Here is a 19,105-nt window from a genome sequence, read left to right as displayed (position 1 = left end):
GTGACCCCCGGAACTCATCCGGTGTCCGAATATAGTCATCCAATATATCAATCTTTATGTCCCGACCATTTCGAGACTCCTCGTCATGTCCGTGATCACATCCGGGACTTCGAACTATCTTCGGTACATCAAAACACATAAACTCATAATACCGATCGTCACCGAATGTTAAGCGTGCGGACCCTACGGGTTCGAGAACTATGTAGACATGACCGAGACACGTCTCCGGCCAATAACCAATAGCGGAACCTGGATGTTCATATTGGCTCCCACATATTCTACGAAGATCTTTATCGGTCAAACCGCATAACGATATACGTTGTTCCCTTTGTCATCGATATGTTACTTGCCCGAGATTCGATCGTCGGTATCTCAATATCTAGTTCAATCTCGTTACTGGCAAGTCTCTTTACTCGTTCCATAATGCATCATCCCGCAACTTACTCATTATTCACATTGCTTGCAAGGCTTATAGTGATGTGCATTACCGAGAGGGCCCAGAGATACCTCTCCGACAATCGGAGTGACAAATCCTAATCTCGATCTATTCCAACTCAACAAGTACCATCAGAGACACCTGTAGAGCACCTTTATAATCACCCAGTTACGTTGTGACGTTTGGTAGCACACAAAGTGTTCCTCCGGTATTCGGGAGTTGCATAATCTCATAGTCATAGAAACATGTATAAGTCATGAAGAAAGCAATGGCAATACACTAAACGATCAAGTGCTAAGCTAACGGAATGGGTCAAGTCAATCACATCATTCTCTAATGATGTGATCCCATTAATCAAATGACAACTCATGTTTATGGCTAGGAAACTTAACCATCTTTGATTCAACGAGCTAGTCAAGTAGAGGCATACTAGTGACACTCTGTTTGTCTATGTATTCACACATGTACTAAGTTTCCGGTTAATACAATTCTAGCATGAATAATAAACATTTATCATGATATAAGGAAATATAAATAACAACTTTATTATTGCCTCTAGGGCATATCCTTCAAGGCAGACGTCTACCCTAGCCGCTGCCAGATCTCATGGTTTCGCACCACCGTTCCAGATCATTGTGTCGCCAAGCAAGTCTTCTCCATCCCTCCTTTCGGCGTGCACCGGGAGAAGGAATAGCAGGCCTCCGGAACCCCGCCTCTCGTGATCCTGTACAGGAGAGGGGCGATCAGGTTTTTGGGGAGCGCACTCGCGCGACTGCTGGCAGCGACGACTTCGCCAACGACGACTTCTTCCCCGACCTAGGCAACCTCATCCTCGACGACATGGGCGACAACAGCAACGTCGGCGGTGCTGCTCCCGCTGCACCGTATGTCACTCTATCCATCTTGTTCGAGATCGTGGTAGAATTCATGTTTCTAGTATGTGCCCTAGATGTGATCTGTTCATCTACTATGCTAGTTCGCATGATTAGTTTAATCTCTATTATTGCTGTCATGATTTATCTTCTGTTTATTCGGATTAAATTTTATAGTAATTTACTCATATTTTCAACATGGCCAATGCAGAAGCAATCAACGTGCGCAGCCATGCACAGCCACGCGGTGTGGATGGATGGATCAGCGGGGCCGCCGTGCCATGCATGCGTCGCGCGTCATGCGTGAAGCCTGGGCGCCGTGTGGCAATCAAACGAAGATGTCGATGGAGTGCATGCGTGGTGTATGACGAACGGACAGGAACAAACTTAACCTAATACTAATCGGATTGGTACTAGAGACGGCCATATGGACAGGCCGCAGGATCGAGCAAACACAAACCTGACTACAACTACAACTCAATCAGACAGGATCGAGTAACTAGAGACGGCAAGAATCTCACCTTTAGGAAGCCGTACGAGTCCGCCGCCGGCCATCTGGACAGAGCAGACTTTTTTTTTTGACGAAACGATGTCAGAGCAGCTTCTCTTTTTCATTTATAAGAGGAAAGGTGTTACAAGTATTTGGTCGGAGCAGGCCGCTATACATCAACTATGCCAACAGCCGGCAACCCAACAACATACATCAGCACATAATTCAGTCTGGCTCTCGAGGTCTGTCCAAAAACAGCTGAATCCTATGACGCCCAGCCTGGTTCCATATCCTAAATTCATCCATCATCAAGTTGAAGATCGCACTGACGGTGGACGCCTTGCTTTGGAAAATCCAGGCATTCCTCTCGCACCACGTGAACCACCAGATTGCCACTGCCAGACCGCCCCAGCCCTTTGAGTTGGTCAGGTTAGCGTTCACCACGTTGGACTCCCACCAGTCAGCAAGGCTGGTTGTCAGCCCACGTGGGAAGGTTGCAGCGGTTGAGCATCAGACTCCATAGAGCTTGGGTGTAGGAGCAGCGTGCTAGGAGGTGATCAGCACACTCGTCCGCCGCCCGGCAGAGAGAACAAATTGGGTCGTGCGGCCATCCTCTTTTCTGCAGGTTATCCGCTGTAAGACATTTTTCTAGAATCGCAAGCCAAGCGAAAATTCTGCATTTTAGCGGAGCATCAGCCGCCCATATGTGTCGCTGACCGGCGAGGCGAGTACACCCCTCGAACTGCACGGCATATGCAGTGGCCGAAGAGTAGGCGCCATTCGGCGTCCATCTCCAGATCACTGAGTCGGGAGTTCCCAGCAGCAGGTGCACATCAGCAACCGCCTCCTAGAGCTTTGTGTATTGGATAATAGCTGCTGGCGTAAGAGGGCGACGCAGGTGTCTGATCCAAGGGCCATCTTGTAGGGCTTGGGACACCGTGAGGTTTTTGCGAGTGCAGCAAGTAAATAGGTCCGACGCTGCACACTCAAGGATACCCCATTCAGCCAAGGCTCATACCAGAACTTAATCCTTTCCCCATTTTCGAGAACAAACTTGACGGATGCATTGAAGAGGTCGTTAAGTTTCTTGTCCACTGTCATAGGTAGGCATGCCCATGACTTGTCCGGCTCGTTCCAGGGCGGGTGACTTTCGGAAAAGGGATGAGGAAACAAGGGCGCCCGCGGCCCCTTTATGTAAGTTAGCGCACATTCATCTTTCGCTGATTTTTGTAAGAAATCGTTAAAATTTGTTTGAATTTTTTTCGTGGGTGATCGATCAGACTTCAAGCAAGAGGAAGCGCAAGTCGCCAACAGACTTACCGGAGGAGCTGGTTTTCGAGATTCTCGCCCGTCTGCCGGTCAAGTCCCTTCTCCGGTTCAAATCTCTGAGCAAGGCCTGGCGCGCGGCCATCTCCGGCCCCGCGTTCACCCGCGCGCACCTGGAGCACTCGGCCTCAAAATGGGAGCAGAGCCCATCGCTGCTGATCACCCCGCACGCCCTCGACGGCGCCATCGAAGGGGAGGTCTGGCCGACCACCTTCTCCACGCGAGTCCGGTTCTACCGCTGGCATCCATGCCGCGCCTCGGAGGTGGCGAGGCTCGTGCACGGCGAGGACTTCCGCGGGGAGTTCGGCTGCGTGTGCCACATGGTCCACTGCGACGGCCTGGTGCTCCCCACCAACGCCAGCGTCTACCTCTTCAACCCGGCCACCAGGGACGCCCTGACGCTGCCGGAGAGCAACCCCAGCAAGGTCCCCGTGCCGCGTGATTTCTGCCTCCCCGTGGGGCTCGGGCTGGACCCTCGCTCCGGCCGGTACAAGGTGGCCCGGGCCTTCTTCCGCTACGTGGAGCCTCTCACGTACGCTTTCCACATGGGGATGCAAGTGTACACCGTCGGCGACGCGGCCGCCTGCTGGAGGGAAACCGCCACCGATCCGCCTTACCCGCCGGCCGAGTGGCTGACGGTCAAATCGGTCAAGGGGCGCATGTTCTGGGTCATGGACACGGACCATGTCAAGACGCCGTGCCCGCGCGGCCTTCTCCGATTCAGCCTGGAAGACGAGACGTTTGGCGTCACCGGCATGCCCGATTCGTTGGACCCTGCTCTCGGTAAATCCTTCCTGCTGGAGGTGGTGCGAGGGGAGCTTTGCCTGGTCGCTTCTAGCAGCGCGAGGCCCGGCCCGCAGCCTGTGTCCATTTGGACGCTGGTACTACAAGATGATGATGATGACATGAACTCGTGTTGGGAGCGGCGTTACTTGATCAACATGGATCCAATTGGCCGTCCAATTACTCTTCTTACGGGCGATGGGCTACTGTTCCATGCGCATCACATTCTCTACCGCTATGGGCTGCGCACAGCTGAGCTGACGGAGGTGTGCGAGTTGGGAGCTCTGAGATACCAGCGTCGTAGAGCTGGCACCTTCGAGCCTCATGCCCAGGATATCTTCTTCTTCAACGTAATACCTAACGTGGAAAGTATGGTTAGACTTATTGCTTAGTCAGACTAGCTTCATTAGAGGCATGTACTTTCAGCTTGCGATAAGCCTCTTGTACTAGCTGGGGTAAAATCTGCAAGAATACTAATACAAGCTGCAAAAATATTTTGCGGAACCTCGTCACATATCAGTGTGTTCCTGCAATTTCAGTTAAGAAAAATCCAAGTGAGACTAACCCCACACCCAAGTGCGTGCTCCTTAATTGTAAGTTAAGTTTCTTCAGTTCCTTATCTGGAATTTCTTGGCTTTCCTGTCGACACTGAAAAATCAAGAGAATTGTCGTTGACTCCTTAAGATGCCTCTGATGGAGGATCTTCAGCTTTCAGCATCTTATTACAGAGTTAAAACGACTAGGTTACCTGCATGATCCTCACAAGCATGCTTCAGTATGCCTTGGCTATATTTTGCCAATTCACCAAGGAGATCACTAATGCGCGTAAAACTTATCTCTGATTATCTGCAACTCTCTCAATGCATCTCCAATTTGAATGCGTTCAGTTGGTGTCTCTTTGGAGCATGAAATTCCAACCTGCAGAATCGAGACGATGCAACTAATTCTCGTGTCTTCGCTGCTGTGATACCCCCCTTCCGTTCCTTTGCCATTACTTTCTGCTTTTAATAGGTCTTGGTCAATGACAGTAGCCGCTTGGTCTGGCAGTGCCATTTGTACGTGCTTATGAAGGCTAAGCAATTCTCCGAATTCAGAGCCTGTGGGTCTTTTACCGGTGAACATCTCGAGCAGCAGTATACCGTAGCTGTAGACATCACCATGGATTGAGGCTTCATTGCCAAGTCCATATTCTGAAATTAACAAACGTGGCAAATTTAATAAGTGCTTCCTTGGATGGAGAGTAAAATCTGAAAAATCAAATGCAACAATACTACAATAGTTGAGAGTAGAATTATGCTCACCTGGAGCCACATAACCAATTGTTCCTCTTATTGCAGTCCGACTACTAGTTGGTGTCTCTGACTTGTCATTATGTCCGTCATGTAGGAACCTTGCAAGCCCAAAATCACCGACATGAGCAACCATGTTGTTGTCAAGGAGAATATTGCTTGGCTTGAGGTCGCAATGAACAATTGGAAACGGCTTCTGATGATGTAAATAGTCAAGCGCAGAAGCCACGTGGATGGCTATCTGAAGTCTTTCAATGAGATCTAGCATCTTGGGTTCGTCATCTTCCTCGATATGCTTGTGTAGCCACTGGTCTAGATTTCCATTTGGCAGAAAATCAAACACAACAGCCTTGAAGTCGCCACCTCGAGAGTCAATACTTGAGCACACTGTTATAACCTTCACAAGGTTACGGTGGCGAATACATCTCAAAGCCTCACATTCTGCATCGAAACTTCGGGATGCGCCAGCATGCTGCAGGTTGAGTACCTTCACTGCCACCACCACTTGTTGGCCAGAGATCTCCATTCTTCCCTTGTACACTGCACCAAAGCTGCCAACCCCGATGAGGTTCTCGGATTTGAAACCATCTGTTGCCTTGGCCAATTCAGCATAAGAAACTCTAATGTATTTGTCACTGGGGAGAGTTATCTGTGGCTTTGCTCTTCTAAGCTTGCTTCTTTTACATAACACAAACATTGCGGATAGTATGACCAACAGAATTCCGGCGCCTGCTGCGATAATCATGAGAAGCTTTGAAGATATTCTCCTTTTAGTGGGACTGGAGCACATTTTCAACTTGAGTTGAGGGATCCCACCACACAGAGCACTGTTTCCCATGACTGAGGTTGCAGTTGCATTAAGGAATATTCCGTCTTTCGGAACTTCACCTTCAAAATCATTGGAAGAGAGATTCAAACTAGCAAGACCTTTCATGGTACCGAGGAACTCAGGAATGCTCCCAGATAAATTATTCCGAGAAAGATCAAGCACTAGGAGTCCCCGTAACTGTCCTAGTGACAGGGGAATCGTCCCGTCGAGATGGTTCCCAGATAAATTGAGGTATTGTAAGCTTCGACACTCCCCGATGTTGGCAGGAATCTTTCCTGAAATCATGTTATCAGAGAGATCAAGTTCACCTAGATTCCTGAGATTTCCCACTTCTGAAGGCAAAGTCCCAGTCAGTGAATTATGTGCAAGATACATGGTACTCGACAAGCTTGAGATGAGGAAAACCTCCTTAGGCGTTGGGCCGGAAAGATTGTTGTAAGAAAGATCCAGCTGCTCTAAAGGACAGTTGCTGAGAGCAGAAGGTATGGCTCCACTGAGCGCATTAGTGCTAAGCAGAAGGGTTGTAAGCTTTGTAAGATTTCCAAGAGCCATTGGGATGGATCCTGAAAAATTGTTATTTGATAATGACAACCGATTCAACTTCTTAAGCTTGCCGAGAGATGCTGGGATGGTGCCCTCCAGAAGATTATTTTCCATGTCAAGTTCATCCAGGTTGATGAAGTTCCCTATCGCTTCAGTTATCGTCCCTGCTATGCTGTTGGATGCAATGCCAAGAAACTCCATCTGTGTCGACAAATTGCCGATTGATTTCGGTAGCACGCCTTGGAACTTGTTGTCACTAACATCCACTAATATCATATTGCTGCAGTTGGTTAGACTAGTCAGGAAGCCCCATTCAGCATCGTTGGTTGCTTCAAGCTGATTCCCCGCAAAGTTCACCACGGAGAGCATATCTTGGCGAGCCCCCAGGCACTGCGGGATCGTTCCCGATAGGAAGTTGTTTACTGTCTGGACCATCTGAAGCATGGAGGCATTGCACAAGGACGGCGGGATCACGCCATGAAACTGGTTATCAGAGACAAGAAAGGACTGGAGACTCGTCATCGTGTCGCCCATGTCGGACGGAAAGCCCCCGGTGAGGTTGTTGTGTTGGATGTTGAGCATCTCAAGAGAGGAGAGGTTGAACACTGAGAGTGGCAGGGGGCCTTCTAGCTCATTGTTGTCTAGGTAAAGTTCAGCGAGGGCATGGAGGTTCCCAATGGCGTCTGGTATCTGTCCGACGAGCTTGTTCTCCGCGAGCGAAACGGCTTCAAGCAACCCAAGGTTCCCTATAGACTCGGGGATGCACCCCACCAAACCATTGCTCTGGAGGTTTAAGGATGCCAGCGACGAGAGGTTGCCTAGCCAAGAAGGTATGGTTCCGCCGAGGTGGTTGTCTTCCAAATGGAGTGTGCTGAGGGATGACAGGCCCTGTAATGAGGAGGGTATGCTCCCCGACAGCCGGTTCGAAAAGGCGGTGAGAGCGGTTAGCGCCGACAGGTTCCCCAGCGAGGCGGGGATGGAGACTGACAGCTGGTTGGAAGCAAGGCCGAGGCCAACGAGGCTGGCGAGGCTGCCGACCTGCCATGGGATATCCCCTGTCAGGTTGTTGAACTCCAGGACCAGCAGCTTGAGGTTGACGAGGCCGCCGACGCTGGAAGGGATGCTTCCTGTTAGCCTGTTCTGGCCGAGGTTGAGTACCTCGAGGCTTCGAAGCGAGAGGAACAGCTCCGGTGGGATGTGCCCCTGCAGCTTGTTGGTGTGGAGCAGGACGGTCCTGAGGTGCCTGCACCGGGAGAGCGACGGCGGGAGGCGGCCCCCGATGGCGTTGTCGCTGAGGTTGAGGTGGCTGAGCTCGCGCAGGCGGCCGAGCTCCGCCGGCAGCGCGCCCTGGAGGCGGTTGCCGGGGAGGTGGAGCCGCCGCAGGTGCGTGAGGTTGGCCAGCGCCGGGCTGAGCGTGCCGAGGAGGCCGAGCCCGGGGAGGTCCAGCGCGACGACGCGGCCGCGGCGGCGGCCCGTCGTGCCGCAGGACACGCCGCGCCACTGGCACGGCGGCGGCGCGGGCCCGTCGTGGGCGCCGCTGCTCGTCCATGACGCCAGGGCCCGTGACGGGTCGCCCCTCACGAGCGACCTGAAGGAGAGCAGCGCGTTGTAATCCTCGACGCTGGCGGCAGAGGCAGCGGGCTCCGGTGCGCCGGGCAGCAAGTGAGTGGCGACGGAGCACGCGAGGAAGAAGACGGCGACGAGGAGGAGGGACAGTGCTGCCATTGCCATTGCCGTTGCCGCCCCGGCCGACGGTGCTGTGGCAAGCAAAGCGATTGTGGAGTGTGGACTGGACGCGGCAGAGAGCATACGTGCGAGACAGAGAGGTAGATAGAGAGAGATTTTTGGCTTGGGTGAGTGTTGCGTATAAACAAACTGTAGCCACCGGTGGGTGGCGACGCGTCGTCGTCGTTTGGCAACGGCGCGTCGAATTTTTTTGGGACGGGGGCCACTGGCAGCGTGATGCCATCCGTGGCTTGTTTCGTCTCTCTGAGGACTCTGGGTCAATGAGCCATGAGTAGTCGAGGTTAGTGATATGAAAAGCTGGCGGCCGCTATTTGTTTGTTTGTAACGGCAAAAGTTAATCGCGCCGGACCTTTTTGACGATGTTTCCGTTCACACTGACCCTGCTATCCACAACCGCTATCCTATCGCCGTCTTCCCCTTAGGACAAAATTCCTTATTTAACATTATCTTAAAATCTGCTTCATTATTTGACACTGACAAAAAAATTCCCTATTTGACACAAGTTATCAATTTTATTCCCTATATGACATTTCCGTCCATTTTAAACCTAAATGACACCTGAAAAGACTCTTTTGCCCTCATGTGGTATGTGTGTAGGGGGCAATAGCGCACACACGCAGCATCAGTGCGAGGGCAGGAGCACACACGCAGCAACACATACACATGCACCAACACACACGCACACGCACACATACGCAACAACACGCACACACGCGTGCACACACACGCACACACACGCAGCAACACACATGCACGCAGCACACACACATACACACACGCACGCAGCACACACACATACACACACGCAACAGCAGCACACACGCATGCAGCACATAGGCACGCAACAGCACACACCACACACACGCGCGCACGTACACACGCAGTAGCAAACACACACGCACCCACACACGCAACAGCACACATGCGCGCGCGCACATACCACATGAGGGACAAAATCGTCTTTTCAGATGTCATTTAGGCTCAAATGGACGAAAGTGTCGTATAAGGAATAAAATTTAGGACTAGTGTCAAATAGGGAAGAAAAACTTTTCCCGTATCAAATAAGGAACCAGATTTTAAAACAGTGTCAAATAAAGAATTTTCTCTCCCCTTAGTGCTCGCTCATCGTGCCATGCTAATCTCCGGCGAGCGCTTCACTCGCCGGCTTAGATTAAGCATAAATCTGGGTCAACTAAGAATTAGGCAATCACAAAAGGAAGGGGACGAAGAGCTAATATACAACAGCAGCTATTTATGTAGCTAGGTTAATTATTATTTTGGTTCGTGCAAGCATGCAAAATGCAGATTCTTATTTTATTTTTCTATGTGCGAAACATATAAAAATGCACTAGCAGATAGTACTATTCCTTTGAAGATTAGGACGCGAAGGTGAGCCAGAGAAAAACATTGCCTTGTGACTACTACAGGGTACGGACGTAAAATGCAACAGCCAAATATCAAGGAACCTACCGGGAAAAGATTACCAAAGTAGAAAGCTGGGAGACAAAAGTTGCACGTAGCCAAGAAAATTCCGCCTCGCGGCTCATTTAATCGACTATACATATTACAGCTTAATAATCCATGCTACATGTATACATGGGTCAGACACTCGAGACTACCACTCGTCACTTCGTCTTTTTACTGCCAAAAACACATGCAAGAAGCCGCACGGTCCGAATGCTTACAATCATGGCTTCTGGTAGATGGCTGGTGGGTCAGGCAACTTGGTAGAGCTTCCTGATTCGGTCTTGACATTTCCGGGCTCATCCACGGCCATGGCATTAGCGTCGACCTGCTGCAGGCGACAAGCACCATGGACAACAAGAAAAGGAATCTTTGGTTAGATAAGCCTAGCCATGGGCAGTGAGTGTACACTAGAGATCTTATACAACAGTTCACAAATAGAAAGGGAGGCCGACTTACATGAGCTTGCTTGGAGGGGCTGATGTCTTCTGCCATTGGTTCTGATCCTCTATGTTCACCTGTTACTCTGCTACCATCCTGCTGCACAAGGTAAAGAAAGAGCACATTTAGCATAAATGCATAGCACCAAGGAATACGAAAGCAAGTTGTATGCAATCATGCAAGTTTAACAACATTATAAGGCACTCTTTGCCACCCTTCAGTTTTCACGCACATCGGAGGAGCAAACAATAGTCGGTGGAAATTTTGCAATGCATCTAAGAAAAATATTCCATCAACACCATCTATTACATGGTGAGAAAGCAATTTTCACTCTATATAGGATTTTTTTTATATCAAGGAACTGTGAACAAAATGGTGGACCATGAAAAAGGAGAAATCACTCGTCTGTATGAAGACTAAAAATTATGTGGTCAAGTACCTGATCTTTTGTCTCAGCTCCAGCTGATTCTCTCTTAACTCTTGTACCTTGAATAGTGCTTCTCCTATAACAAAAATTTCACACGAGGCGCACACAGGATAGCCATCAGAACTAATGGAACAATGACGCAGGAATAAATACCATCTCTCACAACAAAATAAATAAATACCTTGCTGAGTCTTCCAAAGGTGTGTGATAATCCAATTCCATATCAGAATCATGGTCATCATGCCTTTCATCCTGATCCTCTTCATCTTCATCCGGCTGCATAATATAAACACATGCAAAGTACCCAAAATGCAATCAGTTCTTGATATACACTTTCAAGGCATGACCAGGAATATACTCCCTCTGTCCCGAAATAAGTGACTCAACTTTGTACTAACTTACTAACTTTGTACTGAAGTTAGTATAAAGTTAAGTCGCTTATTTTGGGACGGAGGGAGTAGGTGATAAGGAATATAATCCAACTGTGTAGGTGAATATCTGATGCCACTCACATTAGGAAAGAGTGGTGACAATTTTCATCTAGATGTTACAAGGGCACAAACAAGGTCAAACCAACTAAATAGTTCACTTTATCTGCTTGGAAATGGATTACATTTTAGAAATTTGCACAGCCTCCACACATCTTTGGCTGTTAACTTTTTGTTTGTATTTTAGTAAAAATTATTAAATATACTGATGAAACTATTATTCATAACAAAGCAAATCATACTGTTTTGGCCTTATACATCTAAATACTCCCTCCGTCACATAATATAAGAGCGTTTTTGACACTACACTAGTGTAAAAAACGCTATTATATTATGGGACGGAGGGAGTAGTTGTTTATATATTGGTGGTTAAAGTTAGAAAAGTTCGACTGAGCGCTTTCTATGAAGTCATGCAGCAGCAGGGCTACAAGGATTATGTTAGGTGGACCAGGCCAAAGAGAGCCCAAAACTTTTACCCTTATGCTGTTTTGGGCTTATGCTGGACAGGCCACGCCACTGTTTAGTTCGTGTATAGCTCCGCCACTGAAGTCATGTATTTGCGAAGTACTATTACTGTCCACTGTCTAGACTTTCTTTCAAATTAGCACAAGGGGACGTGTTCAATTGAGCATATTCAAAACTTCACTAAATAAAACAGTCGGGCTGCCATACCACGAATCATCATCCATATATAGAAGTTAGCTCAAAGTTCAAACATTATTTAATACGTATAACCTAATAAGGTCAAAGTATGCACAGACGGTTCATGCGCTGAGGTAGTGGTGGCATAAAATACACCGCCTCTGTAATCAAATATAAAACATTTTAGAGAGTTACCTCTTATATTTGTTTACAGAGGTAGTAGTAGAAATAAACGAGAAAACAGGCTGTAACAAAAATCATGCCCTTAACCAAATAATACAGACCAGGAAATGCAAACATATCAAATGAACTGCACATGGAAGTTGGAAAAAATTGAGCAGATAAAACAGGAAAGAAAAAAATCACAACAACACGCTTCTAAAAATCAAAGACAACAGCAGATATGTACCATCCTGGCATGCTACCTCAATTGACTAGCATAGCAAACATATGGAATCAAGAAAATAAGAGATCATGGCATTGAAGAAAACACCCCTTGTATCAAGTAATCTGCTTCGTTACAAAAAGCATGAAAGTATTAGCAGTTTAGTAAGAAATAGGAAACTAAGTGCTAATTCATCAGTTGTAAAAAAACAAAAGGTATCCTGATCCCATTATCTTTCCAGTCTTCCAGATTTTCTCGACTTGAAACTAATATGAAGATAGTATCACAGAATGCTAGCAACTGTTTCTTATTCTAATATTATATTTACAGGAATTTGTGTCTACTAGTAGGCACCATCCCTCCTTGCTGCTTACAAGAGAATAAAACGGTGCTCATGAAGGGTTTTTTTTTTAGCAATGGAGATTTTCAAAGACTACATCAGAAACTCCTCATCCTCTTATCATGTTTTGTTAGAATAAAGAAAAGAGGACACGGAAGTTGAATTCCTTCTTATAATGCAAGAACAGGTGCTCACCTCAGGGAACTCGGTATCAGGAGGTCGCTCTTGAAACTGAACGCTAGGGGCATGTCGAAGTTTTGAAAGATTGTCAAGAAGTTTGGTTCTTATATTATCTAGTTCATAGCGTGTATTTTTGTTCTCCATGTTACTTGGTGCTACATGAAGAGTGTAATCTGGACCGAAGTACTCATAGTACTCATTGACAGGCATCTTATCCTCGAGCTCTTGGCCAAGTGCAACTCCTGTCTGCACAAAGTTTAGAAGTGCCAGATGAAACAAACAGGATGGCATCAAAATGCAAAGCAATAAAAACACATGTAGTTCCAATAGGTACATTTACAAACATAAGCGTGGCACAAGAGGCCAAGGAAAGAAGATAGTAAGTTTTTTTTACCATACCTCATAACACCAACATCGTGCGACATTTCTTATGGTATAGCCACCACCGCCAAGAAGCAACAATGGAACATTGAAAGACCTCATGTACTTCACGCATTCTGCATGACCTCTGATCGAAAGATTGAAGCAACCCAACCTATCCCCAGATAAAGAATCGGCGCCACATTGAAGAACAACCGCACCAGGCTGGAAAACCTCCATAACTTTGGCCATTATAGGCTTAAACAGGGACTGGTAGCTTTCGTCATCAATCCCATCATCTAGAGGGACATTAAGGGAGTAATACTTTCCTTTTGAATGCCCAATATCACGGACATCCCCTGTGCCTGGGAAATAATCCCCAAACTTGTGGAATGAGACTGTCATAACCCTATCTGTTGTGTAGAATGCCTCCTCAACTCCATCACCATGGTGGATATCAATATCGACATATAGAACTCGCTGCAAATATAAAACGGACTATATTATAGCACAATAAAAAAAACTTGACCTGAAAGGACAAAACATCAGGCTGGTTTCCAAATTTCTAGTAGCAAGAGGAAACTCAGGAAACAAGGGCACTGAGGAGGTGTTTGGTTGGCGTTTATTTGTCCGTTATCAGATTAGAGCACAATCTTAATACTGATAAACACGTTTGGTTCCCGCAGCACAAGGCCCATTCCGCCACGACCCACCAGTAACGATTCACGTTACCACTCCGACATCCCCTTCGTGGAACTCCTCTGTCTTCCTCCCCCAATCTCCTCAGCCTCAGATCCCTCCGCCCAAAACAGTGACGCCCTAGCACTGCCCCCGGCCCCGCCAGCCATGGTTGCAGCCATCCATCCCACCCAACATGCTCTGCATCACGAGCTGCGGCGCCCGCAAAGAGCACCCCTTCACCGCATTTGGAGTACCTTCTTCGGATTGTAAAATTCCAAATTCAAACACATTCATTTACGGGGCATGAAAATAATAATTCAGCAATGAATAGCGCCAAACAGTGATTCATTGCTGGATTTGTTTTCTTTTCATACCTCGTACTGAATTTGTGTCTGAACTTGGAATTTCACATGCTAATAGAACAATACCCTCTTAACATACTGTATTGTTTTGAGAATTTTTGAAAACTTCCAAACATGGTTTCCTTGTAACTTGGTTTCCACTGATATTCTCTCTGCCTGTAGTATACAGGCATACTCTAATATGATATGGTGCCATGTGCCATGATTGTAGGATCAGGGTTTGGTGGTCCACCGAATCACTCTCAATATTTACATTCAAAATAACTATATACTACCATTTAACAGTATACAGGCATATGACATGACATGGTCTCATTTGGGGCCTCTTGGGATAAAAGGTAGCAAAAACAGTTTATTGCATCAACATATATGAGGTATTCCGGTAGTTTACCCCTTTCCCCTTATCATCTGTTCAACCAATATCGTTAATTCCATAAATAATGTACGTGAGATGAAAGTGAGAAAACTAGTTAACTTGATGAAACAATTACAGACGAGGATGTAATCGAACCATTTAAAAATATTAACCCTAATGACATGAGCAAGGCAGGGCAAGGTCACCTGGTGGTGCTTGAGGAGCTCGAGTATGGCGAGTACGATGTCGTTGACGTAGCAGAACCCCGAGGCCTCGCACTTCTTAGCGTGGTGCAGGCCCCCCGACCAGTTGATGGCGATGTCAAGGCCGTGGTTGAGCTTGACGGCGCCGCCGACGGAGGCCCCCGCGTAGGTCTGGCAGAAGCTGTAGAGGCCGTCGAAGACGGGGCAGTCCTCGCCGACGTTGAAGCGCTTGAGGGCCCGGATCTGGTCCTGCTGCGTCTCGGGCGTGACGGAGCGGAGGAAGGAGATGTAGTCGTCGGCGTGGAAGCGGCAGAGGTCGCGGTCGCGGGCGGGGTTGGGCCGCAGCACCTGCATCTGGTCGAGGAGGCCGTACTGCGCCAGCAGCGAGTGGGTCATGCGGATGCGGTGCGGCTTCATCGGGTGGCCCTGCCCGTAGTAGTAGTTGCCCACCTCCGAGTCGTAGAAGTAGCACACGCGCCGCTTCTGCCCGTCGGGGCCCACCGACGGCAGCGAGTTGCCGCCGGCGCCGGCCGAGGAAGGGTCCATCGCGACGCCGCCGCCGCGGGGCGGTGGGGTTTTGGGGGATGGATTGTTTTTGCGGGTTTGTGTGTGGGAGCCAAAAGGGTAGGTCACGCGCAGAAAAAACAGAAATAGAGGAGAGAAAAATAGGGACGAGCGGGAGAGGGAGGTGAATCGGGGAAGATTCATGATGAATTGTTGCGTCTTTTCTCAGAGCATCCCTTCAATGAATATCTAAAAATAGTTTTTACTAAGGCAAACTAGTACGTGGTTGGATAGTTAAAAGGACAGTCGTATCCATCAGAGCTCAAATCCTGATGCTCATATTTTTTGCATTTATTTCAGGATTTTCAGTGATGAATGTTTAGTGGGAAGAGATATTTTTGTCGACTACGAGATGCATGACTTCGTAAATCTTAAAATAATATACCGACTCACTCTCCCGAAGGTGCTCATACAGATAAGGTGTGTATGTGTACGTTTGTAGGGATGAGTTTATGCGTGTATATATAAGCGCTTGCGTCTGTACTATGCGAAAAAAATAGTTTTATCGAGAAACAGAAAGTTTGTGGCACCAAAATATTTTTTTGTAACAGATGATGTAAACTCGCGCCTTAATTTTTTTGCCCTTTTCTCCCAATACATCACACTTGCATACGTATTGAAATACAACATGACATACATAATTAGGTTCAATAAAGGTATTCATGGCGAGTTTTGCTTTTGAAGTCCTTAAAAGTTTACATGAATCTTTAAATTATTTAAAAAGGATATTCTCATACATTCACGATGAGCTAATTTATATTCATATTTTCCCAATACATCAAACAAGAGATCAGAACAATCTAGTATTTTTATTGCATGGGTATCTTCTAATCCTCATATTTAATGAGCATCGAAATCTAAAAGCTCTTCTAGGGGTGTACCGAAGCAAAATTGATGTAGGGTAGGGACCCTTTTTTTCGAAAAGGGGGATCTCCCCGGCCTCTGCATCAGAGTGATGCATACGGCCATCTTATTACCGAAATAAAAGGTTCCAACAAGGTTCCAAAGTCTCCGACTGAAAAGTAATAAAAAGACAGCTCACACAGAGCTAAAGAGGCTGGACACACAGACTAGCCAAGATAAGACGCCACAACCGGTTGGCTAAAGATAGATAGGTAAACTAATTGCCTATCCTATTACATGACCGCCATCCAAACCGGTTGAAGATATCCCGAGCTACCATCTCCGAGCGGATAGATCCAGTAACCAAATGCTCCCTGGCCTCCATCGGAGTGAGTAGCGACCATGAACGGATCACGGCCGTGGCTCGGAAAATAACCTGCAAAAGTGAATACGTGATGTTCTGTTAAAAACCAAATCATTCCTGCAAGTCCAGATAGTCCACAACAAAGCGCAAACTCCAACACGAATATGTCTCGCTAATTCAGGCTCAATCCCAGTGAGCCATGTCCCAAATAACGTAGTGACAGAATTCGGTGGAGTAATATTAAAAGCAATGTGAACCGTCCGCCAAAGTACTCTGGCAAACGGGCAATCAAAAAAGAGATGTTTGATCGTCTCGTCCCGATCACAGAAGCTACACCTTGTAGGTCCTGTCCAATTACGCTTAATCAAGTTATCCTTGGTTAAAATAACCTGTTTATGGACAAACCACATAAACACTTTTATTTTCAAAGGAACTTTGACAGCCCAAACATGCTTGGAGGTAGGAATGGAGCTCGAATTAATTACATCAATATACATTGATTTAACCGTGAATACTCCAGACCTAGTCAGTTTCCAGTGTAATTCATCGGGTTGTTGAGAAAGCTGGACATCCATTAGTCTCCGAACTAGACGAAGCCAATCTTCCCAACGATTGCCCATTAACGACCGTCTGAACTGAATATTAAGGGGGGTGGATTGAAACACCATAGCAACGAACACCTCATGTCGTTGAACAATGCGATATAAAGACGGATATTGAATGGCCAAGGGTGTCTCGCCGAGCCAAGTATCCTCCCAGAAGCGCGTACTAGCGTCGTTGCCAATAACAATCTTTGTCCTATTAAACAGAGATTGTTTGACTTTCATCAGGCCTTTCCAGAAAGGCGAGTCAGTTGGCCTGACTGTGACCTGGGACAAGGACTTTGTCTGTAGGTACTTGCTGCGAAGGATTTGGGCCCACATGGCATCAGTCTCAAAAGAAAGCTTCCACAGCCACTTGCTAAGAAGGCATTTGTTCTTAACTTCAAGATTCTCAATACCAAGACCCCCTTGGTCTTTCGGTCGACAGATGATATCCATTTTGCAAGTCTGTATTTTCTTTTGAGATCATCACCCTGCCAAAAGAAACGCGATCGATAAAAGTCCAGTCTTTTCCTAACACCAACTGGGACTTGAAAGAACGATAAGAGAAACATAGGCATACTCGTGAGCACCGAATTAATCAGAATTAATCGGCCTCCATATGACATGAGCTTGCCCTTCCAGCAACTCAGTTTCTTCTCAAACCGGTCTTCGATGCATTTCCATTCTCTATTGGTCAGCTTTCTATGGTGGATTGGAATACCTAGGTACGAGAAAGGTAAATCCCCCAAGTCGCACCCAAACAATTGCCGATAAGCCTCCTGTTCGTCTTTGGCTCTACCAAAGCAGAACAACTCGCTCTTATGAAAGTTAATCTTTAACCCGGTCAATTGTTCGAAAAGGCATAACACCAACTTCATATTTCTCGCCTTGGCTAGGTCATGCTCCATAAAGATGATTGTATCATCAGCGTACTGAAGGATGGATACACCTCCATCAACCAGATGAGGTACCAAGCCACCCACTTGACCATTCTCCTTAGCCCTTCCTATCAAGATGGCTAACATATCAACCACAATGTTAAACAAGATAGGGGACATCGGATCTCCTTGTCTTAGACCTTTATGTGTCTGGAAGTAATGACCAATATCGTCATTCACTTTAATTCCCACACTCCCTTTTTGCGTAAATGATTCAACCTGGCGTCGCCAGACTTCATCAAAACCTTTCATACGCAATGCCTGTTGGAGAAATGGCCATTTAACCTTATCGTACGCTTTCTCGAAATCCACCTTAAAAATGACACCATCTAACTTCTTGGAATGGATTTCATGGAGCGTTTCATGAAGGACGACCACCCCTTCAAGGATGTTTCTGTCCGGCATGAAAGCAGTTTGGGAGTGCTGCACCACAGAATGCGCAATCTGTGTGAGCCTATTAGTCCCGACCTTGGTGAATATTTTAAAACTAACATTGAGAAGGCAGATCGGCCTGAACTGCTCAATTCTCACAGCATCCGTCTTCTTAGGAAGCAGTGTGATAGTTCCAAAATTCAAGTGAAATAATTGAAGCTGTCCAGAGAACAGATCATGAAACATAGGTAGCAAATCCCCCTTAATAATATGCCAGCACTTCTTGTAGAACTCCGCCGGAAATCCATCCGGTCCGGGAGCCTTATTATTTTTCAACTGTGCTATAGCATCAAACACCTCCTTCTCCGAAAACGGGGCAACCAGAATATCATTTTCAGCAGCCGAAAGTTGAGGCACATCCTCAGTTCTGGACTCATCGAGAGATACACAATTATCCTCCGGAGGTCCAAATAACTGCCTATAATACTCGGTTATATATGTTTTTAGGTTATCCTGTCCTACAATAGTGCCCTCATCTTGTTCAAGTTGGAATATTCTCTTCTTTCTGTGCTTACCATTAGCAATCAGATGAAAGAATTGAGTATTCGCGTCCCCTTGGACCACTTTGCGAACCTTAGCCCGCAAAGCCCACTTCAATTCTTCTTCGCGGAGAAGTTCTTTCAACCTCTTCTCTGCTTCAGTTTTAACCTGGAGCTCAGCAGGCATCAAAATCGTGGATTCGGCCTTAACGTCCAGATTCTGTATAAGAGAGAGGAGCCTGTCCTTCTCAATCTTATA

The 19,105-nt window shown here is 47.0% G+C and overlaps 2 protein-coding genes across 6 annotated transcripts; both read right to left on the bottom strand.

Moving 5' to 3' along the window:
* Window positions 1-4,494: 4,494 nt before the first annotated feature.
* LOC123144378 (receptor kinase-like protein Xa21) lies at window positions 4,495-8,419 on the bottom strand. Of its 2 annotated transcripts, XR_006471399.1 has the most exons (3): window positions 5,209-8,419; window positions 4,656-5,097; window positions 4,495-4,555 (listed from the first exon to the last, which is right to left on the bottom strand). XR_006471399.1 is itself a non-coding variant. In XM_044563497.1 (2 exons), exons 1-2 carry the CDS (start codon window positions 8,375-8,377, stop codon window positions 4,724-4,726), a joined length of 3,543 nt encoding a protein of 1,180 aa, XP_044419432.1. In that variant the 5' UTR covers window positions 8,378-8,419; the 3' UTR covers window positions 4,495-4,723. The 2 variants fall into 2 exon arrangements, 1 of the variants encoding a protein (XP_044419432.1); XM_044563497.1 differs by having other exon boundaries at window positions 4,495-5,097.
* A 1,412-nt stretch (window positions 8,420-9,831) lies between these two features.
* Window positions 9,832-15,284, bottom strand: LOC780688 (probable histone deacetylase 19). 4 transcript variants are annotated; one of them, XM_044563493.1, is made up of 7 exons: window positions 14,646-15,284; window positions 13,081-13,521; window positions 12,697-12,927; window positions 10,828-10,922; window positions 10,659-10,722; window positions 10,238-10,318; window positions 9,832-10,109 (listed from the first exon to the last, which is right to left on the bottom strand). In XM_044563493.1, the coding sequence occupies exons 1-7, from the start codon at window positions 15,186-15,188 to the stop codon at window positions 10,002-10,004; spliced, it is 1,563 nt and encodes a 520-aa protein (XP_044419428.1). In that variant the 5' UTR covers window positions 15,189-15,284; the 3' UTR covers window positions 9,832-10,001. The 4 variants fall into 4 exon arrangements, with proteins under 4 accessions (XP_044419428.1, XP_044419429.1, XP_044419430.1 ...); XM_044563494.1 differs by having other exon boundaries at window positions 9,832-10,106; XM_044563495.1 differs by having other exon boundaries at window positions 10,238-10,315.
* Window positions 15,285-19,105: the final 3,821 nt, after the last annotated feature.

The sequence above is a fragment of the Triticum aestivum genome, chromosome 6D, assembly GCF_018294505.1.
Source record: "Triticum aestivum cultivar Chinese Spring chromosome 6D, IWGSC CS RefSeq v2.1, whole genome shotgun sequence".
Taxonomy (NCBI): domain Eukaryota; kingdom Viridiplantae; phylum Streptophyta; class Magnoliopsida; order Poales; family Poaceae; genus Triticum; species Triticum aestivum.
Note: the sequence above shows the minus strand (reverse complement) of the source record. Positions and strands in the feature narration are given on the sequence as shown.